Here is an 18,061-nt window from a genome sequence, read left to right as displayed (position 1 = left end):
TATGCTTTCTTATAAGACATTGTATATTATGCTAATCAGCAGTTCTCTTGCCGTAAGAAGTTGGCACTGAATAGATGTAATGTCGTGCAAAAAATTCATTTTTCAAGTATTCCTTTGTTTATAGTTAAACAAATGCAGTGGAAATCATACCAGTCCTACCATTGACTAGCTAAAATGAATAGAAGTGGTTGTTTTTGGTTGTTAATCAAAACAGGAGATTCTTCCAGCTCTAACAAATATTGTGGATAATTTCAGATAGCTGTTTAAACAATTCAAATCACAAACATTAACTAAATTCAAACAATACAAATTAACATTGTGAACTTCCCCCACAATAACATACACAGAATTGATTTTCTACCCCCGAAACTTAACTCTGCTTAAATTTGACTTAACTATAAACAATAAAGAAAGGTAGGTATCAGCAGACGGCTGACTACAACCACTGGTGCCATCGTTCTACATAACAGTCATATTCTTTTTAGATACATGTTTAGTGAAGTGAATTTAATAAATCTAGAGAAGTGACTCAGGGTGATTGTTTATTTTTCTTTTCTATTTTACAACCCCTCTTTCACGGGCGCACTTGCACACTAACCTCACTGTCCTGTGTGATCTGCACCTCCTCTCCTTGTGGTACCTGGGCTATGTGCAACTGCCCCTGTGGAATCTGAGACACACAGATGAAGATGAGGTATAGCTGAAGCTAGAACAATTTCATGAATATGATTAAAAAAAAAAAAAAAAAGTTAAAAGGTATGTTTATATAATCTTCATAACCCACAATAACAAAATTGCACACAGTGGTTAGAAAGTCTTTTTAAGTTAATTCATCCTCTTTGGGTTTTCCCAGTCATCATTACTGTAGAGCAGGGATGTTGGACTCCAGGCCTCGAGGACCGGTGTCCTGCAGGTTTTAGATCTCACCTTGGGTCAACACACCTGACTCACATGATCGTTACCAGTCCTCTGGAGAACTTCAAGACATGTTGAGGAGGTAATTTAGCCATTTAAATCAGCTGTGATGGATCAAGGACACATCTAAAACCTGCAGGACACCAGCCCTCGAGGCCTGGAGTGCAACACCTGTGCTGTAGAGTGATAACAAAAAATGTAAAAAAGAAAAAGAAAGAAAAAAAAAAGGAAAAAAAAACCCAGTTGTGACTAAAGCTTTCAAACCTAATGTTAAAGCTAAAGAAAAATAAGGAATTGACCTTCGATCCAAGATCAAGATCTACTGGAGATCACAGCCCGGGTTTGATTAGTAGTACGAAGGTTGAACAAGCGACGACTTTTAAGTATTTCTGTGTTCACTTACAGTGGGTGTGTGCATGATTTAGCGCTTGCATTTTTTAAGAAGGCTTAGGGTCCATGGAGTGAATAATAGCCTTATGTTACTATTTTATAGGACAATTGTTGAATCTATTATCTGTTACAGCATCTCTACATGGTTTGGCAACCTTTCCATCAAACTCTGACCCAAAATTCAAAATGTGAAAAAAAGGGATGGAAAAAAGGTACGGGGTACCAAACTGTAAGTTAAATAGCTTTAAATTTTCTCTACTGCCATTATTGATCAAATTACTGAATGCTAATAGATGGAATTGTAAATGAGAGTTTGTATGCATCTGCTAGCTTACATGACGTGTTTCCCTGGCTTGTCCAAGGTAAATTTCTCCCAAGGGAGACACAATAAAGGCTAATCTAATGTAATCTAATCAAATTATTTGCTAAACAACTAAGCTGCTCTATTTTGGGAAATATAATTTGATGATGATAAATTACATTGAGTTACTATGGAATGATGGTTGCAATGCTCAATCACTCTTTGCAAGTATTAATTTCTCCTACTGCATTAGGAGTACTAATAAATTTTAGGCTCAACTGTAGTCTTTAATACTCAGATGTAAGGTTGGATGGTCTTCCCTACAGGACTAAGTTATCATATTGAGAAGGTGTTGCAATCCCTCTCTCACTCAACAATGTGAATCCTTGAGACCATTACTTGCACAATCCTACTCAGGCAGGCAAGTAGGGAGAACTCCTGACAATCTTTCTCACCCACCTTTCCCTGAAAGCACTTCCTGCCTGTCTACCCTGTATTTTTTATCATCTATCTGTTCCCTTCCCAGGGAAGTGGTCTGTCACGAGTACTGCCAAAACTATGCATCATGTATAGTATGATGTAAACCAGAAACAGCAGAAATACTCATCACATTGTATCCACATAGGCTTATCAAACCTGTACAAATGAAGTTTTAACACTAGAAAAAGAAAATATAAATTAGTTCCTTCTTGAATAACCCATCAGGACTCTGAATATATTGACATTGTGACTCTTGGTATCTAACTCTGATCATCTATTCTGGGTGATTTCAGAGCTGAGGGAACTAAAAGATCCAGTCACTTCCTCTATCCGCCTACCTATAACACTGTACTGGGCCTGAACGCAACCTCTGACCATAGCATCTGTTCATGTACATCCCATGAGTCACTGGTTCACTGACATAATTTGCACTATTCCTCCAGAATGCTGTAAGGGTAATTGTAGTGGGTGGTGTGACCCATTCTAGTACACTATGAACTCAGCTCTGAGGGCCTCTTAGATAAAGTACACACATGACAAAGAAAAGAACAGAGATATGAGCAGAAAGATTTTCTTCTGTTGTGTTTGCCAATCAATAAAAATGTTTTCTTATGAATTTAAAGAGAGTTGGAAATAAAAAAAATCTGACACTCACCACCTGAACTTGTCCATCTTCACCAATACGGTGAAACTGGACCTGCTGATTGGCCAATGTATAGTGCAAGGTTTGTTGAGTGGCAGTCTCAATGTGAGCCGTTTCTTCTGTGATTCCTTCCTCTAGATAAGAAAAGCAATAAGATTAGTGATGCACTCATGTACACAGTAAAAACAGGTGAGAAATAGCTTTCAATGGATTCCAGGATACATAACCAAATTCTAATAAGAAATTCTGGATCATCCTAGGCCATCCACAGAATATTACGGTTTTTAAAATGTATCAGACACTTAAATATACATTAAAGACTCCAGAGAATCATCAAACAGATTCATGGTGTAGCAGCCAAACTCAGGGTCTGGGGTTTGTTATCAGAACAGCAGTCTGAAAGCCTGACCAGACCTGGCCATCATCCCACGGAAATGCACAACAGCATCTACAGAGATGTCAAATAGATATCAGTACCCTCATCCAAAGTGGAGCCTGGCCGCAAAATAAAATATCACTTTCTCGTTTTCAATGTTTAAATATAAAGTAATAAAAGACCTATTTACAAGAAGTGACATTAATGAGAAAAGTAGTCGGATTGCTTTTTTAAGCATGAAAACAAAGAAATTTGCAACATGAGGAAGAACTCTTGCTTGGTAAATTTTGGACTCTATATGATAATTGATTATTAAATATTCCAGTTCTGATTTATGCAAAATGACTTATTTGTGTTTGTGATTTATGTTATTGGATGCATTTGCAACTAATATTTTGCATTGTACATTCTGGGGTGTTTGTGGCTCATAAAGGCGGGGCCTGACAACCCACACCTAATTTGTGCTCATGGGTTATTTGGGTTTCCCCTGCAGTCTTACATTTCTCTGGTCAGAGGTGAGAGGTTTTGACTCACAGGGAGGGAAGGACTGCAGGCATTGTGTGCAGATTACAACCATCTGCAGAAACTGCTTTTGGGTTCCGGTCTTGAAATAGCTTTCATGTAGCTGAAAATAACTAGCTAATAAATAGCTAAAATAAGATGAAGCAAAGTACTCTGTGTCTCTGTGGTTGTTGACTGTTTTCACTCCTGCCAAAAAGCAGTTTTAAAAAAAAAAACGTGGAAATTGATTTAATTCACCCTTTGCTGCAAATAAGGCTATCTATCCCAAACCATTATAATAGTAGTGTTTTTTTCAATTCTCAATTTTGGATTCCCAAATTTGCCTACTAATATTTGCTCCTGCAAAACACTGAAGTGGGATTCATGGTCCTATATAGTCATCCGTTTGCATTGCCCTTAACCAGTGCACTCGCTGGTTGATGGCATTGGCTGTTGTGATGGCAACCCCCAAACCACACGGTGGACATGATTTGGAGCAGTCAAGCTGAAGGGGCTATATGAGGCTTCATTAGTCTTTTGGACTCCAACCACTGCCGACAGGTACCGACAGGCCAAGGAGAGTGTGGCTCTGGCAGCAGCTGAAGCAAAAACTTCAGTAAGAGGGGAGTTTGATGAGGCCATGGAAGAAGTCTTTCAGTCGGCCTTGAATTGATTCTGGCAAACCATGAGGTGAGTCAAAAGGAGAAAACACTGCTCTATCGTTCCCTAGGAAAGTCTATGCCAGCGTACTAGAAAGGAGAGTCCATCAGTTAGTCAAACCTTGGATTCAGGAAGAACAAACCAGTTTTCCTCCTGGTCAAAGAACTCTTTATCCTTTGGAGGATATTGGAGGGTGTAAAGGATGCAAAGGAGTCTATAAGTCTATACGAGTTCTGGGTAGTGAACAAAATAACAAGATCACAGATAAAAGTGACAAAAATAAAAGTTCCCCTAAAGAGTGGCTGGCCCCTTAGCCAGTCACTCAGGTTGAGAAGTTCAGTCACTTTGGACAGACTCAGAGTAAAGTACTCTACACACTGAAAGGATAGATCGAAACTCCAGTAGAGGTGGTTTAGGCATGTGATAAGTATGTCTACTCGCTGGAACAATGGGGTGATTACACCTCTTGGCTGGCCTAGGAAAGCCTTGAATGAACTGGAGGAGATGGCTGGGGAGAAGGAGACTGGGCTTCTCTGCTTAGACTGCTACCCCTGGTTGGATGGATGGATATAGAGATGCACTTTGTGCAGTCCTACAAAAAGTCAACATTGCCTGAATGCAATAACGCTAAGAGTAGGTAAAATGGTGATTAGTTAAAAAGCTGGATTGAACAGAAAAGAGAACGGAAGATTCACTTCCAAGAGAAAGACACACAAGAAAATCACAGATTAGAAAAAACAAAACAGAGACGATGTCCCCATTAGGAGTTTGGACACCGTTACAAAATGTAGCCAAGGACCTGCAAAATGTCTAGCATCTACATATTGCCATTCCAGGAACTTGGTGAAAATCCTGAATATTAGCAGGTGCAATTAATTTCAAACATTTTGAAAATAAGGTAGGTGTGCCCAAATGAACTATTTGATGTGATCTAAATAATAGCAACCATATAAAACGTGCCAAGCATCATCCAGAATCTGCATGGAGAATGTGCGTGGCACAAGACACAGAGGGTGGGTTTATTACTCACCAAATAAAAATGCATGCATATTTACAGAGAACAACTGGTTTAGTCCATCTGTTGACCCATCCTCAAACCAAACGTGACCTCATACTTTTGCTCAGACATACTGAGCAAAAGTATTTACAAATCGAGATTGTGTGACTGCAGAGCTCTTTTAAAGATGAATCCAGTGGTTTCACTTTCTGCTCCACTGACACTGACAAACAGAAAACTAGTTTTCTAACTGGCCTATAAATAAAAACAAAGAGTGTGCAACAGATGTCTCCTTCTGCTGCAGTTTACTTTTACAATTTTGCCTCTACTTTGATCAGAGAATAATTACAGAAAACTAGCTAAATTTATCTCCACATTAAGACAAATGAACGTGTACCAGTGATGTTAGAAACATTTATACTTATGTAACAAGCCTCTGGTAAAAAAAAACAAAAAACAACCTGTACTTTACCTGTGACTGTGTTGCGAGGTGTTCGTTTAGAGAAGCTCTTGACAGCCAGACTCTGACCACGTTGCTTGCGTCTCCAAGCAGTGCGACACTTTGAGTCAATGCTCTGCTTGATCCGGTACCAGTCTGATTCGGTGATGCCAAATTTGTGGAATAAGTGGCCTGTGGGAGCATGAAGAGGTCAATGTTACCTAAGGTTTAAATCAACAACCTAAAATTAGTGAAATATTCCTTACTTCATTTGTCTCGTTCAGTCTCTTTCAGTACTGATGGGAATAAAATATTTTGCTTTTAGCTTTGGTGACTTTCTATACACTTAAATATTAACACATTCAACTGGTGGCAAGAGCATGAGCAGATTGCTCATTACTTAAGGCTTAATTCTTAACATTTTTAGAAGAATACAGTCATATAGCTTATACTTTAAAAAAAACACATTAGGAATTTTTCAGATCCACATGCAGAAAGGGGGGGGGGGGGGGGGGGGGGGGGTAATAAATACCTAAATAAATAAAATCGCACTTGATCCAAAACATGTAATACTGCAGATTCATCCTGCTGAAATTGTGTGCTCGATGTGAACGGCACACCATATTCGTACACATTTTACACATCAGGTGTGTAAAAGCCCCTGATTTGCAATTGGTAGTTACTCTGTAGGTAAGGTAAATTGTCCTTTCTTTTTTGTTGTTCTCCTCTGAATGGGAACCATACATAGAACAAATAATGGCTCATACTTCAGTGACATCACTCTTCCTCATTAGCAAATGAACACACCCTGGAAATCCTCCCTATTTTAGATAACACTTTATATAGCTCAAAATGACTGAGCAAGTCTATAAACTTCTCAGAGAAGTGTTAACAGAGATCAGGGCAGAGGGTCATTTCCCCAAAGACTTTCGTAGAACGGGAGCCACATATATCGCCCCCTGGCAGCCCAAAGATAGAATGCAGGTTTAAGACACTGGGTTTGGTTTGACTTTTTCATTTTCCCAGAAGCAACATTTACCTTTTACACTCTCTTTGGCCTGAACAAATCTACATGTAACTACACACCCATGCTGTTGAGAGGAAATAGAGTCTGACCGGCCAAACTACAAGGCAGCAAAAAGGCATGATGGTGTGTGCTGTGGGGATACTTCTTTCTTACCTCAGCACAGCTGGCCAGTCATGGTGTGACTAGGTTGTGATTGCTGGATCTTTTTTGTTTTGCCTTGTCCAGACACTTACAGCAAAAGGTTACCAAGACATCCCTTAGCCAAGTGGACAAGGTGTGGGAGGAGGGGATTTCTGACTATTTGACCATCTTACATGCAGTTCACAAAGAATATTAATTCTGCTTATGTCTACTTGCACCAATGGGGGATACAGTGGGTACATCAGAACTCTGGAGCATAGGTTACAGATAACTGAGACCCTTTTAACACTGTAAGAAGGGCCTATAGTTATATAAATAAATACACTACCAGTGTAACCCTGACTCCACTTAATCAAGAATCAAAGAGTTTTTTGCACTGAGAGTGACTCCATTAAGATCTTTCTACCAGACATGTGCTTGTCGTTTAGAGTCTGGTATGTTCTGAAATGTGTTGCACATTAATGCATGTGTGCAATGATGAATGGATGTTGTTGTAACCCGTCTTGGGAATACAGAGTGCAGTCTATTTTCTGTGTTTTACTCAGTGCCGCTTTGTACGAAATGCGGGATGAAACGTGGAAAGGTCTCAGAGAGTTCATTTATTACTTAAAATCAAAAACTGAAAAAGTCAAACCCTGACAGAGTGAAATTATTAGTATATAAGAAACCATGAGGTAAATAGTAGTTACCAGATGCTCTCTGTGCACTTGACAGGGGCTAACTTTACAAACACTCCCAAAGAACATATTCCAAAGCCCATGGTAGCATGAAGCCCTAAACTCCTAATACTTTCTGAAAATGTATCAGTACCAGCAGCCTACAAATAAAATGTTACGGTATCTCTACATGGTTTGGCAACCTTTCCATCAAACTCTGCATGACAAATAGCATGTCAATCAGCTTGTCATGGAAGTATGTTCACTACCAGACCTACCACTGCTCGGTCAAAAACAAATAGTCCCCCAAAAATTACCAGTATTAGATGGTTATGTTATCAAGACTCACAGCGGATGCCGTAGATCATAAGTGGGTCCAGCTGCTTCTTTCCATGTTTGCCCTGCCCAGAGAGATTTGACATGGCCTGGACCTCACGGTGGAATAGGTAGTCCAGCAGCGTCAGCGCCATTTTCTCTGCTGTGCGACAGTTTGTGCTGATATGAAGCATATCAGCTGCAGATATTGGACAGCGAACTCGCATCTCTGGGTTGTTCTCATCTCCTAACCAGGTGCCGGCTGGATAATCATCTAAAGAACAGAGGAGGAACGGCTCTTCAAAGAGTTGCACAGATTGAGAAATATTTTACAGCAACAGCCACTGAGATAATTGATATAATATGACAGCACCCCCATGTGGCAGTAAAAAGGAAGTGAGTGAATTTGTGTAAAACTTAGTATAACTGTTATAAAAAAACAGAATATGTGGTTTGGTCACAGTGTATGCTAGCTATTAAGTAAACCACATGACCAATGCATTAGGCATATGGTAACATCTAACTTGCTGACTAACAGAAATTTTTATAATGGTAACCCAAAGTTGCAAATGAATGAATAATAGTTTGCCTTTGAAGGTAACCAAGAAATTCAGATCCAATAAAAATTATCCAACCAGCAAGCACAACAATGGGACAATGTGGACTTCGTTTAAGTTTGCATAGTTAACTATTTTCTCTTGGTTTCAGACAGAAAAACACAGTAATGCAACTCAAGGCATGAATAATGCCTAACAGCATCTGAGGCAGAAAAACAGGGAAATTAACACATCAGCACAGTTTGCCATCTATTTAATATGGAGATTAGCTGAAAGAGTCACGTTAGACACATTAAACAACTAAAAACTGAACAAAACATTCAAAATCAATTACTGAGAGGTCTAAAAATGTCAGGGGGTAATTTACTGCAAGTGACTTTTCCTTAGAGTTGATGCAGATGAACATGTTGAGCACTGTGTACTTTTAGTGCATAAGTGTTTTTGCTATTAGTGGGATTGCAGATGGGACATTGTTGAGGCTTGTTGCTGTGAAGTCGCCAAAGATCAGGAAGTCATTTTGAAAGAAAAAAAAAAAAGGCTGAAAAACCCCTAGCTTTTTCCCCCCCTGCCACAATCAGTAATGGTAGTGCTCACCATATGTGACTGTCACTTTCTACTGTAGAAAAATTGTGATACAGAAATTTTGAACACATGGCAGAACTAAGTTTGAAAATGAGTAACATGGGCATTAAAAACAACCTATGGCTCTATGTAAGTAATATACTTGTCCTTTTCTAATTTTAAGAAGAAACTAAAGATATGTGCCTTGCTGTGCCTCTTCACCAGCGTGGTCATACCTTCTGCATTGAGTGTGATGAGAGTGACATTTTGGCCTTTCTGTGCATTGCTTGATTGACCACCGTTGGAAACACAATCACTGGCCTCTGAGCCACTCTCCTGTTCCTCTTGACTCTCTTCTGGGCCAGGGACCTTTACTAGGATGGTGTTGTGTCGCCTCCTGGTCACTGTGCTGCAAAGAAACACAATGCATTGACAGATCTTGTTTGGCCAGAAAAACAAAATAGGTACACTCAGACTATTAGCTCAACTGAAAAATTGTTATAAGGCAGTAACTTGACATAACTTGTGTGGTGGTGTGTTTGGACAGATATAACATACAGTATAATAAGTGTGCCACTCACTTGCTAAGCAGGTTCTCCAGAGGAGTGTCTTCTGGACTTGAGGGCTTCGGCGGTTCACTGCTCACAATAACATTTGTTTGTGGGACAACACTGAGAGCAAAACAAATAGTTTTCATTTTCATTGAACTTTTAACCTGCCTGACTGACTGGTGGCCAATATGGCACCAACATTTAGAGCTTACCATCGCACTTTGTTCCAAGTCTGAGTGGCCCCTTGAGGGGATCCTGCAACCATAGGAACCTGAATGGGACTTCTGGCACATGGTGCCATGCTATCCAGTTTGCGTGCAAGGTTTTTGCATGCAGCATCCAGAGACTGTAGCTTTGACTCAATTCCCTCCAGCCGCTGGCTGATTGACCCAGTGAATGATACCAACAAGTTCTGAAAAAAATTCAAAAGCAAAATTAAGCTCTACCAACTACATATAAATGTATGACCAGTAAACAGTATATGGTTTATAAAGAGCTGCTACCTTAATAAGAGCGATATCTTGATTGCTATTGTTATTCTCCTGGCCGTTGCTTAATTTCCTTCTTTTCTTCTGAGACCTTTCTTCATCATCTTCATGATTGTCCATCATGTCTGCCATGAATCAAAGAAAAAGACACCCTCAAAACAACACACCAAACCATCCTGTTAGATTTTACTTCAAGAGTGAAGGTGTGCTTCTACACAGGAGAAAAGTACTAACTGTCTGCTTAATCCTAACCTTATATTATAAAAAGAGTCTAATGACCTTTTTTTTTGCAAAGGAATCTTACCAGTACGATTTTCCTGGTTAAAGTCCTCCACTGTTATTTGCACAATTTCATTCAGCTCTTGTTCAGACATTGTTCACCGCTGAAATGCAGGAAGAACATGTTCAACTTAAAAAGACATTAAAATATTCATTTACTGATATGTTTATATAAATTAAAATATCTTTTTGCTGTCTGTTTCTATTTACACATTAGCAGTGGGCAATATGATTGTAGGGAATTTCTGTTTTCTTTGTATTATTGTATAGAATAGAATACAATAGAATAGAATAGAATAGAATAGTCCTTAATTGTCATTGTACATGTACATCGAAAATATGGGTGCTCCATGCCAACTGCGCAGGAATAAAATATAAATAATAAGACAACAGGAATAAATAGTAAAAAGGAGAGATAAACCAATTAGAGGAATATATACAAATATAAGAGAAAGGCACACATTGGAGAACAGAGTGCTTGGAAGTAGTTTAAAGGAATTGGTCTGAGTATAGAGTCCTTATGTGAGTGGCCTGAGTGATGAGAGTTACTCGGACAATGGTTCAGATTGGTGAGGTGCGGGGGGATAGTTTTTGTTAACAGTCTGAATAGCCCAGGAGAAGAAGCTGTTTGTGAATCCGGAGGTGTGGGACCTGATTCAACTGAGGCACGGACCAGAGGGCAGCAGGTCAAACAGGTTTCTCAGTAGTGGCCCCCTGCGTACCAAACATCCAGGCAGTAGGAGGGCACGCTCTCCACTGAAGAGTGGTAGAAGGCCAGCAGCAGGTTCTGGTTCAGGTTATTCTGCCTCAGGACACAGAGAAAGTGCAGCCACTCTTGGACCTTCTTTACCAGGGCATTTGTGTTGTGGTCCAGGTGAGATCAGTGGACATAAAGTGCTGTGAGGCAACTGTTGTTGTGATATGGTACCATTTTAAATAACGCTCAATTGAATTGGATTGAAACTCTTTTGTGCCATGTATTAGTGCCGTGCAGAGATAAACCAACATTAGGTATATTAAAAAAAAATCATGCACAGACACCTGTGGCTGCAGGAAGAATGCTACTGTGTGTGTATTTCCCTTCACTGTAAGCAGCAGTGAAGCTGCCTTTGACATTCTACTCACATTTTAGGCATAACAACAGCCCTGGGCACCTTCTTCAGTTTGAAGTCTATTTTCTTCTGTTTTGCATGCAAGAGAAGTATCGTGTATTGGACTCTTAAAGTAGCCAAAATGTAGGTAACCACAAAACAGTGGGTGAAGACAATGACCGAGGCCTGCAGCTGCAGCTGCATGCACACTGCTTCCACTAAATACACTAAATAACATGTGTAGCAGAGTGTGAGAAACAATTTAACTAAAGAGGCAGTGTTCTTCTCAAGACTGTTAAAACAGTACTGGAATAAACAACCCACTTTCTAAAGGTTTACGAACTGATGATTAGGTAATAATGCTACATAAATAACAACCATATTCCTTTAGTCTCAAAAGCTGACTTTGTGTTGGCTGCTAAAGAACTACTACCCCTGGCAGAGAAGAAATGCAAAACCAAAAAAAATGATTTGAGCATACAGTGTGCCTCAGCTTTTCAGATCAATCCATCATTTGAAACATTCAGTTACAATTTACTGGCAGTGGTCAACATCCTCAAGTCAAGTATTCATGACAGGATTTCCGAAAAAGGCATTCGTGCCATTTATCTTTTACATGAAGTCTCAAGTTTTCATGACACATACTGTGCTTGTATCTGATGTTCTACAATTTATGCTCAAATACTTGGTTGGGTACGTTTGTGTGTGTGCAGTTAATCATTATTTTTGAAAAAATTAATATAATGTTATTAAAGTATTCGAATACCTTAGCAGTATTCGTGTTGTGTGCACCACAAGGTTTACTTATGTAATCTCAAAGGTCCTCTTCCATTAAGTGTAGCTTTATATAATAACCACTATGTTATCAATAGTACAACAATAAAGGTTCTCTCCTTCAGTACAAATGTTTGACATGTTTAGTTAAGTTTTATCTTTTCTTGTCCTCACACAGGAACTCCATATTCTTAAACCAAGTACAACTCTGGGCTCTATAACAAAAGATAGATCTCTACAAAAATGCCTGTGTCCTGAGTAACACTTCAAAGTGGCAGTTACTACGACGGAATATTAGGAGCACATTAAAAGAAAAGCAATACTGTTGATCGTTTTAATAATAAAGTAGTGGAAACGTGGAGATCATCATTGTTGTGTCAAGACAAACTGCCATATTTTCTATACCTGTACAAAAATCCTTTGTTTAGATGAATTAGTGAAACAAATTAATTAGCCTTTCTGTGATACAACATACATCCTCTTCATTGGACAAGAGTGGAACCATCAACAACCTTGCATCTGTCCATTACCAGCCATTTAATTTTGTACAAACCCACTCTTCTTAATTTGTGTTTTTGTCTATCTGACCAGATGCATCTTTCTGCAGCATATTTTTGACTTATCACTTTATACTTATCAAGAGATGAGAAATCATATGCTTCCTTGTTACTAAAACCGATTCTGAAGTACGGTTTCCCTAACCCAGAGACTATGGCAACTGTGGCAGTTTGTTTTGTGTAATCGCCACATATAATTTTTCTCCCCCTTATAATAGTATTTTGACTTTAATCTCAAAATGATCGATAATATTTTTTTCTTAATGTGGTCCTAATACTCATACATACTCATACAGTTAGGGTTACACTTTTAATAAGCTACCTTTACACAACAAATATATGACAAAGTAACTCCCACAAAACTGTCAAATTCAGTAACCCAAGAAAGATCTAGCACTTACACACTCCAAACTAATTTATTTTTGCAAGTTGCAGTAGAGTATTTGCAACTTCTGAGCCGTGTATCAGTTCACTTGAATACATGTTATAAGTTGTCCTGTTTTGAGCCTTTATGTATTGCCAAATATTGAAAAGAAAAATCCTGTATAATTCATCTAATTTTAGCTGCTGCTTTTCATTTGTTGCATTGCTTTGTTTGCCTACTTTCAAGGTTTCCTTGGTCTTTGTGTCATAACTGCACAATTGCTTTAGTGATTTGCCTACATTTTGGAAACAAAATGTTGGAGCTGTAATGCAAATGCTAACACCAACACATTTTTAGCGCAGTTGTGGAACAAATTATTAAAAACAAAAGTATTACTCCAGAAATGCACAGCACCTCAATTAAAATGTGTGAGAGAAGGATCCATCTATTGTAAATACAAGGCTTATATCCTCATAACAGCCACGAATAAACTAACAATCATGTTGTGTGTATGAGAAATGATATCCAGAGTCATGATCTCGCAGCTTTGTCTTCCCGAGTCATTTCCTCGTTTCCCAAACATGGCAAAAAAGCATAGATGCATAAGGGAAAATTACAATAATCAAAGTATGACATTTTTATGTGGGCCCGTCTCTACGTAACTAACAAAAGCATGGATTGCAGCTTAAGAGTAATAGTTTGCGCCATTACTTTACATTTAAAAAAAGAATAATAAATGTGTGTTTTGTCCTTAAACTTACACAAAGGAAACTTTGTTACTGAAGACACACACCATTTATGTAAGAGGGTTTATTTGAATGCTATGCCCAACATAAAATGAGCGAAAATCAGTTTTAGAGTAGCTCAACTAAATTAAGCCCTATGTAAAACGGTCTGAAATTGCAAAAAGCTCCTGGCGCTTTTTTTAAAGCAGGCTACCGTTACCTGTGATAGTGGCTAGCTATAAGGAAACGCGGTCGTACACAGCTGTTTCAGGCTATTTTCTTTAGACTTTAGCTGCTTAGCCTAGATTACTACAGTTTAGCTTACAAATATAAAGAAATGGCACGGAGCTGGTACACGTCTACTAGCCAAACTAACGAGCTTTAGATTGGTTAGTTAACTGGGCGGGGGTCTGACGATGCTAAACACAGGCGAATAAACGGAGGAAAACTAACTTGGAGCATCTATTTGTTATGTATCTATGTAATGCGACTAGACATACGGTTCAAAACTACTGTACTTCAGATATTTTATTTATTTTTCATTAGTTAATTAGCGTCAGCAGAATCATAACTAGCACCTAATGTTAGCTGCCGCTACAAAATCGGATTTGAAAGCTTGCATGCTAACTTAAAGGAGACGCTATTTAAGCTAGCGTGGTAGTTAGCATGCTAGTTGGGCCTAAAGGCCTTTGGAGCGTAATGCAAAATTCGTTTAATGCTGAAGCAATCGCTAAATTAAATGTGATTTTGATGCAGCTTCTCTCCTCATTCTCGCACACAACACATGTACCGTGTAAGATTGGGTTATATTACCGTGTGAATGGTGAATTCTCGTGTTGTTTGTAGAGCTTCCGATAATGGCGTCGTTCCTCGCGAGAGATGAGACCTTGCCTTCGTGTGCTTCACACGGAGGTTTCCTCAACGCTCATTCAAGGGAGCTCAGTCTGCAGGAGACCGCTTGTCACCGCTGTAGACGCCACTCACAGACTGCACGATTGCTTCTTTTCAAGCTGTTTTATCTGAATCTGAAAAAAGCCGAGTTCCATTAAATTGTACAATTTATTCGACTACTCATCATGATACCCCATGAAAATAAAGCACAGTATCTTAATACAACCTCTGTGGCAAGCACTGAGATTGGATAAAGGGATAACATGTTTGTTTAACCCTGTAATTTTTAAACGTCCACAAAACGTTTCTTACATCCATGGTAATCCAACTCCTCAGGATTGTTTGTTATCTTGATTTAATCCTAGTCTTTGTTTGCATCAGTAGATACCTTATAGAGTATATATTACTGTATTTTACTATTTTGGTTTCCCAGTGATTGGAGTAAATGGGTTTATTTTCCTCTACATTGTTTGCCCTTTTATGTAGATGATTTGGCACAAGAAATTAAGCAGGCCACTAACTATTGTTCACAATGTAGATGACTCTGATGTTTATTTCTGAGACAGATAATCAGCAAAAATGATAAAATACAACAACAAAAACAAAGCAAATTCAGTTGAAACATTACAAAATTCAAGGTCAGCTGAAGCGCAAGTGTATTTTTATCAAGCGTTTTACATTTACTTGTTTGGTCTTCAGTGTACATATAAAGGTGTTTATTATATTCAAATATCATAGAATATGCCAATATCTAGTATAGAGCATATTGCTTTGCACTAAAATGTAACTCTCTCAACAACTGTGGTGAAGAGGTGGTGAGTGCTACAAGTAAAAGCAGCAAATGACCAGCAGATGGAGCCACTGGCAGGCTCAGTCCATCTTTCAGCTAGGCAGGGATTTGACACACTGTTTTTAGGCATTTTTCTGTTTCTCTGGGTAATACAAGAATAAGAAAATGCAGCAGATATTAGGTTATTACAATCACTATATTAAGTGTCTATTAACTCTCCACATAGCAGTGGTTGCACTTTTCATCATTAAGAGCTGTATAGGTAGAGCTAGATAGCATTGTTTAAAAGGACTCAGATCTGCAGATGAGGCTCAAGGTTCAGTTCATAGTGCGAATGGTGATGCAGAAGGGCTGTTCCTGGCTGGAATACATGTCTGTAAATAAAAATATTTTTAAAATAACATATTCTTATATGCAAACCAGTGTGCTACCATGGGAGAATTTTCTGCCATACATCTCAGAATCAGAAAGGGTTTTATTGCCAAATGTTGAGCAGGTTTACAACATTAGGAAATTGCTGCGGTACTTAGTGCAAACATACTGTCATATAACGCTTAAATAGACATAAAAATAAGAATTAAAAGTGCTAAGTAGATAGATATATACATGAGTGCAGGTGGTGATCAGTGCCAAACATGGAATGATGCAGTGAACACAGTGTAGGGTCATGTGTTAGTGGTGGGAACAGTCATACGTTTATTGTTCATGTGTCCAACAGCAGAGGGGAAGAAACTGTTCTTATGGCGAGAGGTTCTGGTGTGACTGGACCCTCCTGCCTGAGGGGAGCAGGTCAAACAGACTGTGTCCAGGGTGAGAAGGGTCAGCTGTGATCCGAGCTGCACGCCCCAGTGTCCTGGAGGTGTACAGGTCCTGCAGAGATGGAAGTCTGCAGCCAATCACCTTCTCAGCAGAGCGCACAACACGCTGCAGTCTCTGTTTGTCCCTGATAGTGGCTCCAGCGTACCACACGGTGATGGAGGAGGTGAGGATGGACTCAATGATTGCAGTGTAGAATTGCATCATCGTCCGTGTTGGCAGGTTGAATTTCTTCAGCTGCCTCAGGAAGTACATCCTCTGCTGGGCTTTCTTGATGACGGAGGTGATGGTGGGCTCCCACTTCAGGTCCTGGGTGATGGTGGTACCCAGGAAGCGGAATGAGTCCACAGTGGTGATGAGGGTGTCAGTCAGGATGATGGGGGGGAGTGGGGCTGTGTGCTTCCTGAAGTTCACAATAATCTCCACTGTCTTCTGGGCATTCAGCACCAGGTTGTTGTGGCTGCACCAGGACAACAGACGTTCAACCTCCCTCCTGTAGGCAGACTCATCCCCGTCTGAGATGAGTCCAATAATGGTGGTGTCATCTGCAAACTTGATTAGCTTGACAGACTGATGGGTGGAGGTGCAGCAGTTAGTGTACAGGGAGAAGAGCAGAGGAGAAAGAACACAGCCCTGTGGGGAGCCGGTGCTGATGGTCCGGGAGTCCGAGACATTCTTTCCCAGCCTCACATGCTGCTTCCTGTCCGTCAGGAAGTCAGTGATCCACCGGCAGATGGGATCAGGCACATTCATCTGGGAAAGCTTGCCTTGGGGAAAATCTCCTCTGATATGTCTAAAAAATACTTTCCTCATTCAACCTGGTAAGTTTAGATTCATATGCCTAGAAAAAGGTGTCAGTTTCCAGTGGTCACGATGAAAAATGTTAGATCTTTCATACTGCATACATGGCTCGCTCATTTCCTTTCCCTTTTCTTATTTTATTTTTAAATGTCTACTGTTTGTTTGTTTGTTATTTAATTTCTGGGTTATTTTATGAATATAATCCTTTGTTTGATTCATTGTTCGGGCCTCCTCGATTTTCCTCATCATGTCCTAGTCCATTTAGAGAATGACAACATTTCAGATTGTCATCCAGGGTTATAAAGAGAACAGGAAACAGATTTAGTGTATGAGCAAGTACTCCTTTGTGTTGCAGTTGTCTCCAGTGATTACTATTATGAGTGTTGCTGCCAGAATGTTTATTGTTTAGCCTTCATTAAATGTGGAGACACTCACCCGTCTTTCTTAGAAAAAACAAGTGTCTTCTCAGCTGTGTCATTTTTTCCCTTTTTTCTTTTTTGGCCTTTCTTGTTTTCGGAGTAATCCTTGGTGGCGATATCTGTTGGGTGTAGGTATTTCAGAGCTCCGGCTGTTGAGGTTTAACCTTTCAAAATGCCTCTAATCCAGCAAGCGCTAGAAGATGGGAATATAAAGCTCAGTTTAGGCAGGATCAGGGGAAGTTTGTAGATTGTGGCCAAAAGGATTCAAATTATACTCGCCTGCATACATCAAGTGGCTAAGTGGCAGATGTCTAGTTAATGGTGTTTTGAATATGGCAGCATCTGAAGGAATTGTTTGCTGGTATTAGATGAGTCTATATTAGATACAAACTGCAGGAATGATGACTTATGCTGCATTATTCCTAGAAACAAGTGATCAGAAACATCTCAGTCCTTTCTTCTGATTAACCTCGTATTGTGGTTTATCCTTTAGTTTAGCTTTTACTAAATAAATACAGGACTTTTTTTGAAACATGTGCTTTCATTCATAGTTTGA

The 18,061-nt window shown here is 39.4% G+C and overlaps 1 protein-coding gene across 1 annotated transcript in view; it reads right to left on the bottom strand.

The window, feature by feature from the left end:
- Positions 1–14,779, bottom strand: part of banp (BTG3 associated nuclear protein) — a 34,498-nt gene extending 19,719 nt beyond the window's left edge. The window contains exons 1-10 of the mRNA XM_076885657.1: positions 14,602–14,779; positions 10,303–10,381; positions 10,014–10,123; positions 9,723–9,922; positions 9,541–9,630; positions 9,196–9,368; positions 7,876–8,115; positions 5,736–5,894; positions 2,742–2,863; positions 599–670 (exon numbers count right to left, since the gene is read on the bottom strand). Coding sequence (XP_076741772.1) covers positions 599–670; positions 2,742–2,863; positions 5,736–5,894; positions 7,876–8,115; positions 9,196–9,368; positions 9,541–9,630; positions 9,723–9,922; positions 10,014–10,123; positions 10,303–10,372 — 1,236 coding nt within the window. The 5' untranslated portion in view covers positions 10,373–10,381; positions 14,602–14,779. The remainder of the gene's footprint in view (positions 1–598; positions 671–2,741; positions 2,864–5,735; positions 5,895–7,875; positions 8,116–9,195; positions 9,369–9,540; positions 9,631–9,722; positions 9,923–10,013; positions 10,124–10,302; positions 10,382–14,601) is intronic.
- Positions 14,780–18,061: the final 3,282 nt, after the last annotated feature.

The sequence above is a fragment of the Maylandia zebra genome, linkage group LG7, assembly GCF_041146795.1.
Source record: "Maylandia zebra isolate NMK-2024a linkage group LG7, Mzebra_GT3a, whole genome shotgun sequence".
In the NCBI taxonomy this organism is placed as follows: Eukaryota; Metazoa; Chordata; class Actinopteri; order Cichliformes; family Cichlidae; genus Maylandia; species Maylandia zebra.
Note: the sequence above shows the minus strand (reverse complement) of the source record. Positions and strands in the feature narration are given on the sequence as shown.